A 19,294-nucleotide genomic window follows, 5' to 3' on the forward strand; every position below is an offset into this window, starting at 1 on the left:
TAGGATTGTAAAAGCCCTGACAGGAGCAAACTGTGTAGGCGATGCGGCGTCGAAGGCACAAGACTGCACGAGTCCACCATGCGTCTGATTTGTTCCGGGAAATCCTTGAACAATAGGCACCCAACGGATGGCGCAAGGTGCCCGGCCTTCAGAAATTCCATAGCGGACAAATCACAATTCAGGTTCTGCAATTCTGAGTTAGAAATCCATGTAGGTATCACCTTTTACATGATGCGAATAAATTATTCCATAGGATGTCTTTAGCTTCTAGAAATTTAAAAGGCAAAAAATCGGATCATCTAAAACAACCACGCCTTCTAACTGACTCTATCACAATGTATTACTTTGAAAAACTTAAAACAAGCGCCTAAGACTTCATTGCAGCACTGCCACCGGTCGCGCTGTTCAACCACGTCGCCACAATCTCCTGGTTGCGCTCCAGCCATTTGATGTTGTTCCCAATGTTTTCCAAAGCTTGCACTCTGGCGGCAGCCCCGGCGCCCGCGTCCGGGTTTCTGCGGAAGAAGTCCTCCAGTTCCATCAACCTGACCGGTGTCGAGAAGCGCCCAGTGATGGAGGGGATCATCCGGCCCAGGTTTCGCTCTCCCAGAGAGTACCGATCGACCAATCGATCCCAGTTCTGTCGCACGTGATCCCACGCAACCTGTTCGCCGTGCTTGTTGGCGGCCACGTTCTGAATGCACGTCAGATGATCCTGTTCGCGCACCAACTGCGGATCCCAAGCGTCATCCAGCAGGCGACGCAGAACCTTCGCATCCGGATAGCCAGCCAGCGCACTCATCAGCTTGGCCTTTTCGTTGGCGTCGTTTTCCGTCCGGAAGCGTTCCTTGACCAGCTCCCAGTCGCTGTAGTTAGCCGATCGCTGCAAGCCGTAGTAGTACACGACGGTACGCAGATCCGGATGAACGGCCACATCGCTGTCCAACCAGCCACGGAACATTTCGTACGCCTTCAGGAGGCAATCCTCGTGCCCGAAAGAGCACGCCAAGTCCAGGACGGTCGTACGGAGGCGGCTGAAATAAAATAGAACATGTTTGTATGGGAAGTGTGATGGAATCATCGACGCGCAAAACTTACTTCTTCATGTGATCCTCTCCTACTACAGTCCATCCAACAGAGTCGTAAGCTCGCTGGATAAGTTGACGAACATAGAGCTGCGGATGAGAGTTGAGATCATCAATGCCTTGCAATGTGTAGATAGGTGATTTACGTTCAAGATACTTACATTGATATCATCGTAGGAAGGATAATCATAGATCAGATTGCGAATCGTCTTCATTTTGCTGGATACCGTTGCCCAGGGCACGTATTCCGTTTCCTGCCCCAAGAAGCGGGTAAGTTCCAGGGCCAGATCGTAGCTCAGGTGCGAAGCGTCAGCCAGAGCGTAGGCATCGTTCAGCAGTCCGGTCCGATCGCCAATACTCAACGTATTGATATCGGCCGAAAGAAGATCCCCGAACTGTTTCCACACATCATCCGGATAGTTGACGCGATAGTATCCGACCTGGTTGTGGTTAAACTTGATCCAACTGCCGGAACCGCTGGGGACATCGATGCTGATTTGGTCATCGGCCCAAAGCATCCAAGTGCGCTTGACTTCGGTAGGGTTTCCGGAAGTAGTGTAGGTCAGCGGGACATACCATTTGTAGCTGATGGGATGAAAAAAGAAGAAGGAAATATAGGAGTTTTATTGATAACATGACCTGAATTACACACCCAAACTCAGAATCCTCCGTTTCGGTCGCATTCGGATCAGCCAAGAATCGCGACTGCCTCAACCGGAATTGAGTACCGGACCGTGTCACCGTTATGACTGGAAAACCTTTCTGCTTCGTAAAGGTGTCCATAACTGCCGTAACCGTAAGGTCCGGTTCCGATGGATCGTTAAACAACTTATCCAGCTCGTCCATAAGGTCCTTGGACTCGCCGTTTCCGTACCGAAGCCTCTCCAGGTATTTAGTCACACCTTGCTTGAATATCGGTTCGCTTACGAAGTCCTCCAACATGCGAATAACGGAGGCACCCTTGGAGTAGGTGATCGTATCGAAGATCTCCGTAATCTGGTTCGGGCTTTCCACCTTGACAACGATCGGGTGCGAACCGAGCGTAGCGTCCAGGGTCAGCACTCCATGCAGATTATCCAACGCAAACTGCTCCATGATGCCCCAATCCGGATAGGCATGGTCCACTCCCTTGTACTCGATGTAGCTGGCGAAGCCTTCGTTCAGCCACAGTTCGTTCCACCACTTCATGGTCACCAGATTGCCGAACCACATGTGCGCCAGCTCGTGGGCGATGACCTCCGCCACTCGCTGTTTGTTTGCCGTCGAACTGGTTTCTTCGTTGTACAGAATGCTGGTCTCCCGGTACGTCACCAAGCCCCAGGTTTCCATGGCCCCCGAAACGAAGTCCGGAATGGCCGCCATGTCCAGCTTCGGCAGCGGATACTCGATGTTGAAGTAATCGATGTAGTGGTTGATGACCTTTTCGGCCGTATCACGCGCGAACCGGGCATTGTGGATCTGGAATGGCGTGGTGTAGACCCGAAGTTCGAATCTCTCTCCCAACGACGGTGTAATCCGGACGGAGTCATACTCGAAATCGCTCACGATAAATACCACCAGGTAGGTGCTCATCGGCACACTCGGGTTGAACACGGTGGTGCTGAGACCGGTGGAAGGCGTGTTGGTCAGAGTTTGGTTGGCATCCATGTTGGACAGAGCGTGGTAGTTGTTGGTGCTAGGGTGGACCACCTGGATGGCGTAGGTTGCCTTGAGGTGCGGTTCGTCGAAACATGGGAAGGCCTGACGTGCGAAGGTCGGCTCGAACTTGGACGTGGCGATTTTTCTGCAAGGGAGACAAAAAACATGTTGTTTAGTACAAAATCGTTGGTTTAGTTATTACTTGATGAACAAAAAATCCAAGTTCAAGGGTAATTTAATTAGGTGATGTTTATTTATTGGTATATTATATTATTACCGGGTAAGATCACATAATACTGATTATTTCGATTGTTCTCTTAGAAAGCGAAGATCTTCCGGAATAAACCTGTAGTTTCTTCGTCTACTTTATTCGCTCGAAGTAGAGCCAGAAAAGGGCATTGTAATAACGCAAGAAGCGTAAAGAGGTATTCTCTTAGATTGTGAACTCAATATGAGGTGTCGAGGAATACTTAATTGGAATCAAGAATGACTCTATCGTACTTTACCTGATCTCCCGCTCTAATTGAGGAATCAGAGACGCAAAGGTCGAACGCCATTAAGGTTTTGTCTTTCCGTGAAAAGATCTATAGAAGTTTTACGTGAATTTATCGGAAGACCATATTTGACGACACTAACCCTCAACTACCTGAAGAGCGCTTTGCATCACGTCGAAAAGGTTGCTGATAAACATACTCACTAACAATGTTAGGTAGTCGTCGGCAAAACCATAAGTAGGAAAGCCGCTATTATTGAGTTGCCTCAATAGCGTATCTGCTACGAAATTCCACAAAAGTGGTGACAAGGCTCCCCCTTGAGGGCATCCACAAACACTAAATTTCCTCTCGATATCTAAGAGAACACCCAAGCAGGATTGCTGTTGAGCGAATGCTTTCTCGATATCGTAAACAACCTTGTGTAAAAGAGTCACAGTAGACTTACCAGATTGGTAGGCATGTTGGTTCACATGAAGAGGCACGTTGGCCAGATGAACATCACGGATGTGATGATCCACAATGTGTTCAAAGCATTTCAGAAGAAATGAGGTCAAACTGATAGGTCTGAAACTCTTTGCTTCTTCATACGATGCACGACCCAGTTTTGGAATGAACTTGACCGTAATATCCCGCCAAGATTTGGGAATATACCCTGTAGCAAAACTGCAAACAAGTATTTTTTTTTTCAAAACATGTTTGAAATAATCAAATCCCTTCTGAAGCAAGTAGGATAAATCCCAGGAGATTTGAAAGGAGCAAAGCTATTAAGTACCCACTCAATCGATTATATAGTTACAATACTCCGATCCGATGCCAGGGAATCATAACTACAAGAAAAGACATCAGGTTCATCCGAAAATATAATATCCACACATCCGGGGAAGTGTGTACTGCATAAACATTCCAAAACTTCCTCATCAGAGGAAGTGAAATCACCATTTGGCAAACGAAGTTCGTTCACTTGAAAATCCTTAGATTTCGCTAGGATTTTGTTCAACCGACTGACTTTACTCAAGCTGGAAACATTTGTACAAAGGTTTTTCCAGCCGGATCGTTCAGCAGACCGGAGAGCTTTCCTGTAGGCCTTGCGAGCCGACCTGAAAGCCTCTGAACCAGCCGAACGTCGTCTGTTCCAACTCTTTCTACATTGTATCATGTGTTTCGCCAAATCAGAGTTCCACTAAGGGATTCCTCTTGTGATCTTCACAGACCGTAGAGGGCATGCTTCTTCAAAAGCTTCCATGATGAAGTCCGTTGTAGTATCAATGGCATCATCTAAATCACTTGGAGTGTCAAAGGATGGTGAATATCCATGAAATTTGGCCGCAACCAAATCAGTAAAAAGATCCCAGTTTGTTAACCGGGGATTCCTGAAACGCAATGTTTGCGAAGTAACATTTAAATGTTCAAAAAAGATATAGCGATGGTCAGATAAAGATTTTTCATATGACACATGCCAATTGGTCAGCTCGTGATTAATTCTACTAGATCAGCAGATTCTACTAGATCTAGCAGATACCATGAAGGTTGGGCGGTTGCCTATGTTAAGTAATGCAAGATCTGTGCTACTTAAGTACTCCATCAAATTGGAGCCTTTCAAGTTAATGTCTGAGCTGCCCCAGATGATATGGTGAGCATTAGCATCACTGCCAACAATTAGCGGAAGGCGCTTTACAGTATGCGATGACTTGTTTGAAAGCATCCGTAGGGGATGGTTCATCATGCGGTAAATAAACCGAACAATAGACGTATTTCCTGTTGAGGTTTCCAACAGATACATCAAGTTTGATAGCACATACATCTCTGGTGGTTAGTTCAGAGATGAGTGTAGCAACTATTGCGTTGTTGACAAGCACACAGGCTCGAGGCATGACATGCGAGTTTGCCATTTCATGTTTACTGAAAGTAGCAAACACCGGGTTCACAAGGTTTCCTAGATAGAAGTTCCCCTTACGGAAGTAAGGTTCTTGTACCAAGGCCACTTGGGCTGCACCAATTTGCATAAGTCGTTGCTGTTCTTTTATGCTAATGATTGATCTGAGCTATCCCAACCGTAGCCGCTACCCAAACTAGGTAGGATTGAACTCTTCGCAATAACAGCACAACAAAGAACAGCAGCAATAAAACCAGATCGATATCGATTGGAAATCGCCAAAGGCGAGGATACACAGAATACACTGTGTAAATCGCATAATGCGAAACCATATAGGTGAAAATTTAAACTAATTAACAACATCTTCATAATCCCGCCCTTATTTAGCCTCAAGTGAGACTAAAGAAGGGCAGCTGATTGTCTCGGAGAAGCACAAGGTCCACTGCACCATTGTTCCGGTTAGCGAAGTAAGGGCAACATACTGTGGAGGACGCCCTGGTACTCCACAGGCTCCGTTAGCGGTTAGGTTTTTATTAGACCCCCCTAGCCATTCATTCCTAGGCACGGTAAGCATAAAGCCTGTCCTAAAGATTCTGAAATCAGCAACGACCCACGACCAGGGTACGAAAAACGGATCACGCCGAAAAACAAACGCTTTGTCCTAAGCGGTGCATGTTCTGGTAACAAAGGCGTTCCGCAACAAACGCATGTCAAGCGATGAGAGCAGTAAAACAAACATCGCTTGCCGTGTGTGTGCGAAATTTCGGCTTTTCTGTTGAAATTTTCGACCCACATCATCGAATTCATGAGCATTTGGACGAATTAAGACTCTTGCCATCCTCAGAGTCGAGTTTTAGTTGTAAGTAAAACAATGCGAAAATCACGATGTGAATAGAACGAGAAAAATATATCTACCGTTTTTCTTGTGAACAAACTCGGGATCGATTTTGTCATTATCTGCTAACGAAAAAACAAAGCGTTGTTGCTGTGCCTTCTTTGTTGCCTATTTTTCGCTTGCGGTGCTATATTCTGCGTACACTGCCCACGACACATCCACTTCTTTTCAAATGCCCCCGCTTGCCCATATCTAACAACACTAGGTTCACTAATGATTTAATCCGGCAAGATCGCCAAATGTGCGCTTTAGATTCGTTGCGAGCTAACGGGAGCTTTTGGGAATGTTTTCTGTCCTTGCACTTTTGACGTTGTTGTTTTGATGACCACGACACGGGTGGCCGAAGTGACATGCCTACTTTGATTGCTTGATGTGTTGTGAGTCGTTGCTGACCGAGCGGTCCACTGTCACACAGAATCCTATGATTATTGTCCCAGCTACAGCATCATGTTGAATATTCACCTTTTTTTTCTTGATTGGTTCAATGTTTTGTTTCATAATCCAAACAAATCTAAATTATTTAGATAATTTCAACGATCATACCACAATAAAAACACCAGTTATCTTCAAAATTTTACAACCCTATATGCAAATACACTCAACCTGTTGCATTCGCATTTTTGTTTTGCTCAGTAGAGTGAGCAACTCTCTCACGGTAACTCATCGACCAAATTAAGCCGGCAAAACAAACCCTTCCTCCCACCACCCCGGCCCGGCCCATCCATCCTACCTGGTCGAATTGCTGCCTTTGTCCTTGTACGAGCTGCTGTAGAATCCAACGATCCGATTCGCCAGACTGCCACTGAAATTCATGCTCAACCGGTACTCGCCCGACCCGATGCCCTCCGTTTCGATCACCCAGTACTGATGGGGCTCGAACTCGTACGCCTGCTTCACTTTCACCGACTCCTCACTCCTGTCGGGATGCTTCCGTTTCACCAGTGTCTCGGTGATTGCGAGTTGCTTGCTATGCAGCACAATGTAATCAGTCGGTTCACTAATGGTGATATCGATTCCGACCTGCCCGGAGAACGTTTGCTGCTCCAAGTCCGGGAACATCTGCAGGTCGTAGTGACGCGGCTTGATGTGCCGCGGCAACCGGAAACTCAACTTTTCGAGCACTTTCGAACCCATCTTCAGCACATTCATTCCACCCGGCTTTCCGGAGTATACTGAGTTCGGTAGGGATATGGCTGATTTGTTGCTACTGGCGTCGGTACTGTCCGGGCCGTCTTCGTCTTCCTCTGCTCTATCGAATGTTCCCTTATCGGGGCCGAAGAGATTTGGACGATTAAAATGATCGATGCTCTTGCCTTGTTTGTGACCACCACTCGGTGACAAAGATGACGTTTGACTGCTGGTCATCGCCGTGAGATACGACGAGAATAATGGCGGCGTCGACTGTTCCGACAGGCTTTTGCCGACCAGTACCAGCGCACTCAGCAGGCAGAGGCACAGCACAAAGAGAAATGCACAGGCCGCGAGCAGCGAGAGAATCACGATCGAGCGTCGTTTGCTCTCGCTCTCGGCTTCCAACGACGCCGTTGACGACATCATCGAGTTTCGCTGGCTGGAGAAATGCGACGGTGGCCGGATGGACGGGGGTCCACTGTTGCCGCCGCCGGTGGCTGCGGGATGCTTAACGGTCATTTTTTGTTTTGTCGAATGGTCAATCTGTGTTTTAATTTTTCAGAAAGGCCCCAATTTTGTTCACTTGACCCTTTACTAGCAGTCTTGTCCACAGAGGTAACTCATTGTTGTTATGCAGTGCTCAAATTGGCGCAATTTTGGTTCGTAGCTGGTGAAGGTGAGGTAGCTAGACGTTAGACGAACTAGACGGAGTTACACAAGCTCGCACCGTATAGACTAGTGTGGTCAGTAGTTCCACGTTCGCTCGATGATGGGAATTCTTTTCAGTGCGATTAGAAACTGAAAGTACTCACTCACTATAGGCAACTAGCTGGCTGACTGGTGGCACTTGTTCTTTCGTTGTTGAATGGATTGCACATTAGCTGTGTATCGATGGCGGCGATGCGATTTTAAGGGAAGGGTAGGAAAGAGTTGGGTGAGTGAGAAGAGGTTCAAATGAAATGCAGCTCAAGGGCAACCAGTTGGACTTTGTGGAAGGTAAAAACTAATCATGCTGAACGATTAGTGTGGCAATGGAACTGATGTGAAGAAAAGACGTTTGATTTGTTGCTGGGTGTTTGCGCGAGGATTGGCTATTCAGTGTATTTGCCACCTGAGCTAAAGCGACATTTGACCGTTTAAATGTTATTTTACAAACTAGATTTCAATTGTCCCTTAGGTAGGATGTGAACGGCGTTCTTGTACCTTTTCCATGGAATCAGTTATATTTTCGAAAGCTCACGGAGCTTTTGTCATGACGAAACAAATTGGAGACAGCTATCATATATGACCCCATTATAAAGTTTGGAGAAACGAAATAATTAAAACACCAGTTGTTCTAAAAGCTGAATTCAGATATGGGTCACATTCATATGTATTCATTTGACCTTGTTCTAAAATAGTGTTCTATATTCTGGGATGTTCTAGGTGTTCTAAACTGTCTTGTGGTAAAGTCCTTCAAATCTACAAGAACAATTTTATGCGTTTTCGTTATAAATAATAGCATTCCATAATCTACTGGAAGCCGTGATGCTCTTGAATCTCAAATATTCTTTATAGACACTATAGGGATATTCCAGGTCAGCCAAACTACCTTGGAGATCAGAACTTCAGATCTACACTCGTAATAGTAGTCATATCTGATATACTGAGTAACATTGCACAATCAACCGCGGTTACTGCGCCAATCTAAAGTCTACTAAATACTATTAGAAACTTTTGAGACATTCAGGGTTGTCTAAACTGCTCTACATTGAAGTCCTTCAGATCTACAAGAATAACTTTATGTGTTTTTGCCATAAATAACAGTATTGCATGATCTTCTTGGATCCGTGAAGCTCTTGAAATCTCAAATCTCATTGAGAGACACTATAGGAATATTCCAGGTCAGCCAAACTATCTTGGAGTTCAGAAATTCAGGTCTACACTCGTAACAGCAGCCATATCTGTTAAACTGAGTAACGTTGCGTAATCAAACGCGATTTTTAGCCCTAGGCTAGTTTATCTCGGGACCGACGCTTTTGCGAGTTTGTCGGGAGTGGGATTCGATCCCAGGTCCTCGGCGTGATAGTCAAGTGTTCTAACCATCACACCTGGTCCGCTCCTCTCTATTATACATAAGTGACCCGATTTTGTCACCCTTTTTGGAACACATTTTCCGCTCTCCTCAAAAATTTAAACAGTTTTTCAAACTTTTTATCCCTTTATATTCTGCATTTAAGCTGTAGTTTGATGATAAACATCAATTAATTTGTTTAAGTTTCACCGTAAGATAACGAGAGCAAAAATATTGTCGCAGAATGGGGCTGACAAAATCGGGTCCTTACCGTATTATTATAAATTTTTGTGACATTAAAGGTCGTCCAAACCGTCCTGAATTTGAACTCTAGACAGTAACAGTAACAGTAGTTATTCTCATAATGAACTGAATCATTACACATCCAACTGTAATCTGTAATCCCCCTGGCATTTCATGAATCATCCCAAGATAGTTTTGAGTTATTGCCAGTGTTGAAAAATTCATTTCGACATATCTTAATTCAATCACCTACAGCTCATTTCAGAGGCTGAACCTGAGAATATGGCATATGAAAAACTTGTGCAGCTAGTTCAGTTCTGCAAGAAAGTCATGGAAAATCCGCTATCTTTCGAATATTTAAGGTAAATGTCACGGGCTACCTTCGAAAAATCCCAATGATATTCACGGTGAATATCATTTGGCATTTTTCAAAGGTAGTCCGTGACATTTACCTTAAATATTCGAAAAATAGTAGTTTTTCCGTGACTTTCTTGCAGAACTGGTCTAGCCGCACAAGTTGTTCATATACCATATTCTCAGGTTCAGCTTCTAAAATGAACTGTAGGTGGTTGAATTTAGATATGACGAAATGAAATTTTCAGCACTGGTTATTGCAGATCAATCAAACTACATACTTCGTAGACCATAATCACTGGTCTCTACTTGTGATTGTAGTTTTTGCCACTTCGTTAAGTTGTATAACATAATCCACTGTAAATATATAAGAGTTGTTATATATTTTTGGGATATTTATGGGCCATTCTTAATGTTAAACAGCTTGTGCAAAACAACCACTATAACTTGAGGTGAATTCGTTTCAGATAGTAACGTTACACACCCAAATAGGATCCATGAACCTCTTAACTCTCAAGGGTCACTTCATGATAGTTTTGTAATAATTTAGGTCTTCTAATCTTTCATAGAGTACACAACTTCACATCTACATTTGCTATGCTAGCTTGCAACTGAAAAATGATACACATAATGAACCATATTTACTAATACTCTTCAAAGACTAGTAGGCATTGTTTTTTATCTGGCTGTAGAGAATCCATGTAATATATTGCAGGGCTGTGTGTATGATTCTGAATATCTCGAAGCTATGTCATAGTCATAATAATTTGAATGACCCCAGCTGATCTGACGATACCCATTGAACATTTAGAAGATTTGCTGGACATGATAGATTACATATCGTAGTTTTGTATAATAAAAAAAAAGTTACCGTTACACCCGTAGACTTTAGGATCTAAACTCAAGAATAGTTTGGATGACCTAGGATATTTCGACTGACCTGATTCTGTTTATTGGGCTTCCAGAAGACTTTTTTTTTATCTGTATTAACGAGATTTTTAGCCCTGGGCTAGTTCATCTCGGGACCCACGTTTTACTTCCCTTCCGAAGGAAGAACTCACATTTTGTGAGTTTGTCGGGAGTGGGATGCGATCCCAGGTCCTCGGCGTGATAGTCAAGTGTTCTAACCATCCAACCAGATCCGCTCCACACCCAGAAGACTTACTGAACATGATAGAATGCAAATCGTAGCTTTGTATTATGAAAAAAGTTACTGTTACGCCCGTAGACTTTAGGATCTACACTCAAGAATAGTTTGGGTGGCCTAGGATATCCCGACTGATCTGATACTGTCTATTGAACTTTCAGATGACTTACTGAACATGATAGAATACAAATCGTAGCTGTTGGCGCGTATCCGGGCCAACTCCGGTCGGATCGGGTGGACTGTATCACGGAATTCGGAATGAAAGAAATCGACACTGGGTTTTTCTGCTGCTAATCACCACTGTACTTTATTTTGTTCACTTTTTACTTTACACTACACTACTGTTCACATTCACTTCACTTTTGGATCACGGAACGATTTTAACTACGCGGCGGATAAAATAATACTAACTCGCCTCTGCGCACCAGTCACGTATTTATAGCACCGCGCCGCATGCTCTAGAAATGCGCGGAATGTTCTAGACGCACGTGGAACCTTCGCGATGCGTGTGCTGCCGTCGTCACCGCTGCTATGCGATGAACTCGCGGATGAACCACGCGATGAGTGCCACAATGACGATGATGCTGATTGCGGGGAACTCACTGGAAGCACTCACGCTCGGTGTCGGAACTCTACCTACCAGTGACGTAGTAAGCGTGGGTCGATATGAGGGCTGCGTTCGGGTGAGTGCATCGCTCGGTTGGGTGACGGCGGTATTGCTGATGCTGTCGGGTGGGACACGGTTCGTAGACTCCTTGTGGTTGCCGGGGCGGTCGAAAAACTTGCTAATCACACTCGTTCCGTACGGAACATACTCCCCCCGGTTGACACGAGAGTTCAACAACCTGTTCGTATTACTCGGTAGTAGTTCTTCTCTGCGGATACTCGTTGGGGCCAATGTACAGATGTCAAAACCTTTCCATGTTGTTGACTCTGACGGGTGTATTTGTTGGTACACTACGAAACCTTGGTCGGAATCGCTGCATGATATGCACTCCTTGCTACTTCCGTGTAGGCTCTCTTGTGCCGAATTCAGCACAGCTACTGGTCGGCAATCACTTCTCTCGGACACGTTGTTTTGGGTCGGTTGCTGCTCGGTGGTTGCGTTTACTTCATAGCGTTGCGGTGGTGGGTAGGAATGAGCTTGACGCTCCCTCACGATCGATGGATTTGGATTCGGAGCTACTTCGGAATGTGCACATCGGTTACGGGATTGGTTGGGGTTGTCCACATAGGCGGTAAACGAATTTTGGGCTTCTTCGATGACGGACTTGTCGCGAAAAGCTCCTGTTACGACCCATCCTAGACGGGTTTCTCGAAGCTCGGGGTAATTTTCGTCAATCTTGATGTGTCCGGGTCGCAGAAGTTCGAAGAATAGCTCGACACCTAGAAGCATGTCTATCTTACCTGGATTGTGGAAGGTTCGATCAGCAAGATAAATTCCATTTGGTAACCTCCAAGCAGAAACATCAACTCTTGCTGACGGGATGTTGCTCGTTACGGTAGGCGTTACTAAACATTCCACACTCGCTTGATAGTCGGTGACTCGGGATCGAAAATTCACTGAAACTGTCTCCTGGACTGTGCTTTTGATGTCGTTGATACCCTTGATCGGAACATTGATGCGTTGTCTGGGAACTCCTAGTTGGTTGGCCAAATCGGTAGAGATGAGGTTTACTTGTGAGCCACTGTCCAGAAGAAGACGGCATCGGTGTTGTTGGCCTCCCTTATCAAATACATTGACAACTGCGGTTTGCAAGAAAACGATCTTCGAAGGATTGGCGTAAGTGCTGTCCGAGTTTGTATGGACTTGACTGCTCACTGTGTTCTGGTTTTTGACTGGTTGGTTTGGGATGGTCAGGTTTGTTTTTGGTTCACGGTTCACATCCTCTCTGTGCAGCTGAGTATGGTGTCGCTTTTGGCATTTCTGGCACACCTTCATTGATGAGCACTCTCTGAACGTGTGCCCCTTTCGGAGACAGTTAAAGCATGCTCCACTCGTCCTTACCTTGTTCATCCTCTGGTCAAACGGTAGCTTTGCAAGAACGCTGCATTGGAAATTACGGTGAGGTCCTCGGCAAAAATCGCAAATGTATTTCCAAGGCGGATCGGTAGTCGCGGCATTCACGCTCGGAGCATTCGTATCTGGTCGAGTTGTCTTTGAACTTGGGTCAGATGAGAGCTGTGAGCCAAGCTGGAAGGCGTTTTCACAGTTCTCCAACATTTGGCACCTCGCTTGAAGGAACGAGATCGTTTGCGAATACTGAGGTAGTTCGCCTCTTTTCTGCGTCGCTTCCCAAGCCATCCTAGTAGCGCTGTCCATGGCGGACGTTACGATGTGGACGAGAAACAGGTCGGATACTCCTAGAAACTCCTGGCTGAGGTATTTCAGGCTCTCCACGTGTCGGGTACATTCGTCGAGTAGGCGTCGCACTTCCTTGGACGATCCAGATGACATTTGCTGTATGTCAAACAGACCGCGGATGTGCGTCTCTACGATGATTCTTTTATTCTCGAAGCGGTCGGTGAGGATAGCCCATGCTTGCCGGTAATTTCCCTCGCTGATAACTTTGGCGTCCAGAACTCCTGCTGCTTCACCAACAAGTGCCTTGTCGAGATGGTATAACTTGATGGCATCCGAATCTCCAGAGTTGGCCATCAAGTCCAGGAATATGGCCTTGAACTTCGGCCAGTTGGCGTAGGATCCATCGAAGGTAGGGATCGGAGCCTTCAATGGTTGCTGTTGGACAATCACTTGTGGTTGCGGGGGATGAGTTCTTGCAGAATTCACGTCGTATGCAAGCATCAACTCGTCGATCGTCGTCCGGACCTGGCGGTAGCGGTCCTCAAAGGCGATGTAGAACTCCTCTTGTTCTCGGAAAGCCTCGTCAGGAATGATGGAAATTACTTTGCTGTGTATGACGCTGAACTCGGCGTAGGCGTCATCGGCGTTCTTCATGTAAGTCCTCAACTGTGGCAGACTGACTTGGATGTGGGCGATGGCAAGTGCCCGTTGCACTCGTATCAGTTTCAGACTCACCTGGTCTCGTTGGCGGGAAAGCGACGACAGCTCCTTAAGTGTTGCAGGATCACCGGTCAGTCTCCAATCTGCTGTTTGGAATGCTGCTCCCTGTTCATTCGATTTGGCATGTTCAGCTGCTGCGCTAGCAGCCGACCTCGTTTTCGGTGTGCGATCCTGTTGCATGTCTGTCGTTGTTGGAACACTCAACTTCACGGAGCGATTGGATGTCGGGACGAAACCGTAATCCGTAGGAATTCCTGGGAGGGCAGCGTCACACTTGTATTAGATTCACACTAATTCGTCGGTTTGATTGATCACTCAGTTATACACTCCTCTGGAATACACGTCTCGTGTAGGCACCATGCAGACGTGTCGGTTATTCGGTCGGCAATTCCTCCTGGTGACACACGTCCTGGACTAGAACCGTGTGCGGTTCGTATCGATCGACGTTGTGAACAGCAAAACACGTCTTGATATTCGTACAGCACAGACGTGTCGGACCTCGATTATGATTAGCAGACCACACAGAAATACACGTTCTGGCAAGAGCCACACAAACGTGCCGGAATATCTCGAAACGAGCGGCGGATGTATCGATTTCTTTCCTACGGCGGCAGGTGGCGCTGGATCCGGTTCGAAGGACCACTATGTTGGCGCGTATCCGGGCCAACTCCGGTCGGATCGGGTGGACTGTATCACGGAATTCGGAATGAAAGAAATCGACACTGGGTTTTTCTGCTGCTAATCACCACTGTACTTTATTTTGTTCACTTTTTACTTTACACTACACTACTGTTCACATTCACTTCACTTTTGGATCACGGAACGATTTTAACTACGCGGCGGATAAAATAATACTAACTCGCCTCTGCGCACCAGTCACGTATTTATAGCACCGCGCCGCATGCTCTAGAAATGCGCGGAATGTTCTAGACGCACGTGGAACCTTCGCGATGCGTGTGCTGCCGTCGTCACCGCTGCTATGCGATGAACTCGCGGATGAACCACGCGATGAGTGCCACAATGACGATGATGCTGATTGCGGGGAACTCACTGGAAGCACTCACGCTCGGTGTCGGAACTCTACCTACCAGTGACGTAGTAAGCGTGGGTCGATATGAGGGCTGCGTTCGGGTGAGTGCATCGCTCGGTTGGGTGACGGCGGTATTGCTGATGCTGTCGGGTGGGACACGGTTCGTAGACTCCTTGTGGTTGCCGGGGCGGTCGAAAAACTTGCTAATCACACTCGTTCCGTACGGAACAGTAGCTTTGTATAATAAAAGAAACTACCGTTACACCCGTAGACTTTAGGATCTAAACTCAAGAATGGTTTGGATGATCTAGGATATCCCGACTGATCTGATACTGTCTATTGAACTTTCAGAAGACTTACTGGACATGATAGGTTACAAATCGTAGCTTTGTATAATGAAATAAGTTACCGTTACACCCGTAGACTTTAGGATCTATACTCACGAACAGTTTGGATGACCTAGGATATCCAGAAAAAATGTTGTACACTATATTCTACCCTTTTTATGCTGATGAGCACTGAAACCACTGAAATATGTAGGAAAACTCTTTAATAACGCTTGGAAAAAAATCGCTATCAAAGGGTTAACTACGTATATTTATTCTTGGCTATCTCAAACCCTCCCCCTCCCCGTTTGTAGACTGTTGTGCATACAAAATTTTCGAAATTCTTATGAAGCGTAGACTTTGGCTAGAATATACCTCCCCCTCTAAGACTCTTTGTGGTTTACCAAGTTTAAGCCGCCTTGTGCCTTAGGGTCATTTTTGGCCCAAATCGTACACTACGTCAGCGAGCTGTTCTCAACGTGATCCATTAGCAGGGATGGGAACACTCACTTGCAAAGAGTTACACTCACTTGCTATTTTCTCAGCTCAGAAGCGTGCAATCAAGAAACGATGTATGGACGACTTTTACCTTGTGATTTTGTCAAAAATTTTGCCGAATAGAGTAGAGGTCGCACATGCATACCAAAGTCGTGACAGAGCTGTGGAAGCGACTCTCAACGAGGTGAGTGTACTTCACATCCACCTCGTGGAGAGTTGCCTTTGCAGCTCCGTCACAACTTTGGTATGCGTGTGCGACCCCTACTCTATTCGGCAAACTTATAGACAACACCACAAGGCAAATATCGTTTCTTGAATGCACGCTTCTGAACTGAGAAAACAGCAAGTGAGTTCCCATCCTTGTCCATTAAGAAGGTTGAGTCTCACAACATTTCTTAAAAACGATGCATTTTGAACTTTCTATAGTAAATTTTATAAATCTAGCCCGATCAAAGATAGAATTTGCAGGTTGAGGATGAAGAAATGAAATTGAAATTGAATCATCGACAACCTGTATAGATGCTACTCCAGTATTGCACGACCAGCTACTCTGACTTAAGAAACCAATGCATACAAATTCTAGGGGGTTCCTGGCACCCCTAGCACCCCCGGTAGTTTCGCCTATGGGATATGGGGAGGGAAGTGATGATTGCAATCGCTTCTTGTCAACAGATCGTGAAATTCGCTGAATCTGCAACAAGTTCATGTGAATTTCGGAGTGTTGTTGTGACATAGCTTTTGGCAAAGGGTTCACACATTGGTACGTGGATGCCAGGCGTGATAGATTACGTGTTGATTACTCTGAAGATGGTGCGGCATAGTTCGTTTGGTTGCAGAACATAACTTGTCGGTATTGAACGACAAATTGATTTACACTGTGCTGTTAGCAGGAAGCGAAACGGTCTATTCTTAATGAAATTCATAGAGAAATTTCTTTTTTTTTATGTATCTCTGTGGAAGAATCCTTACAGAGGTTACTCTATCGAGTAAAAATCTCAAGGAGGAATCATTGAAGAAATTCTTGGTTGAACATTTTGGAGTAGTTTGGAGAATTCACGGAGAAATTACCCGAGGAATCACTGGACGAAACCCTACAGGAACTCCTGAAGGAACCCCGTAAGTAATATCTGTAGAAACCTCTAAAGAGATTCCCGGATAAATCCCTTGAGTAATATATGAAGAAACCCCTAGAGGCATCCCTAAAGAAATTCGTAAAAAGAATGCTGGAATAATTCATTGAAGAATTAGTGCAAGAATTCTAGATTCCAGATTATATTCCTAGGATCTCCAGTTAGCCTAGTGGTTAAGGCTATGGATCGCCAGTCCGGAGATGGCGGGTTCGATTCCCGTTCTGGTCGGGAAAATTTTCTCGACTCCCTGGGCATAGTGTATCATTGTACTTGCCTCACAATATATAGAAAATCATGCAATGGCAGGCAAAGAACGTCCTTCAATTCATAACTGTGGAAGTGCTCAAAGAACACTAAGTTGAAGCGAGGCAGGCCAAGTCCCAGCGGGGACGTCGAGCCATAAAGAAGAAGAAGAAGATTATATTCCTGTAGAAATCCACGAAGGCTAACAGAAGCAATTCCTGGAGGAATCCCAGCAAAAAATGATTATTTTCTCCCCGAGCAATTTCTCCAAGAAGATCTCCGGGCATTTTTCTTGGAGTGTCTTCAGTGATTCCTACATGGATTTCTGTAAGAGTTTCTTCTTGGATCTCCTGAAATCCTTATAGTAATGCAAAAGTTCTGAAGAGATTACTTAAGAGATTCCTTCTGGAGTTTCTCCAACAATATTTCTTGGGTTTTACATCTTGAAATTACTCCAAAATTTTATCCGGGAAATCAGGCAGGAGTTGCTTCGGGTATTCATTCGGAGTTCTTTTGGGATTTTTATTACAAGCTCCACCACTTAGTTTTGCAAGATATTCCTTCTGAGATTTCTCTAGTACAGTTTAAATCTTGCAATTCGATGATATTTAAAAGAGTTACTGACCCCTTGGATATCATCTGAAAAACCTTCAGGGATTTGCTAAGTAACTGCTTCTCTCTCTTTTTACTGGCTCAGACCTTTTCATCCATAAAGCCGTAACCCCTTCAGTGCTTTAATCAGCAGTGCCTTTTTAAATTCCTTTTGAAGTTTCTACGAGGATTCCTTCAAGAATTTCGCCAAGAATTTGAATTCCATAAGGAATTGATTTCGGTTTATACCCAAGAGAACCTTTTGAAATTCCTCCTGGAATTTCTTCAGGAATTCCAGAGTTTATCCTAGGATTCCAACAGCAGTTCTTCCAGGGATTCCTGCAGGCGTTTCTTCTGGAATTCATGAATGACCTCGTTCTTGAACTCCTGCAAGAACTTCTGCTGAACTTCCTCCAGAATCTTCTTTGGAATTAGGAATGAGATCTCCTTGAGCACCTTCTGCAGATTCTCCAGCATTTGCAAATAACTTTCATTATTGTCCATTTATGGCTTTCTGAAGTCAATGCATGACTTCGATTAGATCATCAAATTTTCCTAGGAATAGTTTCGAGAGACCTTTTTACTGACGCATGATAGAATATGTGTTTTTGTAGTGTACAGAGGTTCCACATAGGTAAAACATATGATTACAGTTTATTTACAGCTCATACATACCGGCTACTCAGGAATGTATTCGAGGAATTTACTTACTCCTGTTCGGTGTAGTAATGATTTCTGGAGCTAACCGCTATTTTCCGCGTGCAAATAACTCTCATTGTAATCAATCTACGGTTCTCTGAAGTCAAGGCATGACTTCAATGAGGTCGTCAAAATTGTTTGCAGTACGTTGACATAACAAACATTTTACAGATTTTCAAGTATTGGTACAATTAAGAGCGATTAAAAACCAATCCGTTGGTCGTTCCATGGCTTCGGACAGATGCTACTATGAGAATCCTAGGAGTAATATTCTCAAACTCAGTGCGAGAAATGGTGTCGCTAAACTGGGACACCCTGGTAACCAACTTTTCTCGGCAAGTTTGGCTACATTCCATGCGAAACTTAACGCTTCAACAAAAAGTTACTTTGCTGAATACCTTCCTATGTTCTAAAATGTGGTACATTGGTGCTCAGTTGGCACCATCAGCAGCACATCTTGCGAAAGTAACGGCAACCATGCGGAGATACCTTTTCCGAGGAATGGCTGCGACTGTCCCCATGCAGCAGTTGGCACGCAACAGAGAGGACGGTGGAGTAAAACTGCACCTGCCGGCCTTCAAATGTCAGGCCTTACTAGTCAACCGTCATATGCACGAGATCGAATCCCTTCCTCATTATAGCTCCCTACTTCACCAAGCCAATCCCCCTAGAGCAAACGATATCGCCGATCTTCCTTGCTTAAAAACTATCCTGAACAACTATCCCACTCTCCCTTTCCAAATCCGCCAACACCCCTCCGCCGATCTAATAAACCGCTTCTTGATCGAGAGAACGGACAGACCGAAAGTGGAAGTAGAAAACCCCAACACCAACTGGAG

The 19,294-nt window shown here is 45.2% G+C and overlaps 1 protein-coding gene across 2 annotated transcripts in view; it reads right to left on the minus strand.

Moving 5' to 3' along the window:
• Window positions 1–315: 315 nt before the first annotated feature.
• LOC115253904 (glutamyl aminopeptidase) overlaps window positions 316–19,294 on the minus strand; it is a 31,288-nt gene continuing 12,309 nt past the window's right edge. For both annotated transcript variants that reach the window (XM_029874353.2, XM_062847053.1), the window contains exons 2-6: window positions 6,716–7,997; window positions 1,738–2,868; window positions 1,247–1,670; window positions 1,099–1,175; window positions 316–1,034 (exon numbers count right to left, since the gene is read on the minus strand). In XM_029874353.2, the coding sequence (XP_029730213.2) occupies window positions 368–1,034; window positions 1,099–1,175; window positions 1,247–1,670; window positions 1,738–2,868; window positions 6,716–7,635 (3,219 nt within the window). In that variant the 5' untranslated portion in view covers window positions 7,636–7,997 and the 3' untranslated portion in view covers window positions 316–367. The remainder of the gene's footprint in view (window positions 1,035–1,098; window positions 1,176–1,246; window positions 1,671–1,737; window positions 2,869–6,715; window positions 7,998–19,294) is intronic.

This window comes from Aedes albopictus, chromosome 1 (genome assembly GCF_035046485.1).
Source record: "Aedes albopictus strain Foshan chromosome 1, AalbF5, whole genome shotgun sequence".
In the NCBI taxonomy this organism is placed as follows: Eukaryota; Metazoa; Arthropoda; class Insecta; order Diptera; family Culicidae; genus Aedes; species Aedes albopictus.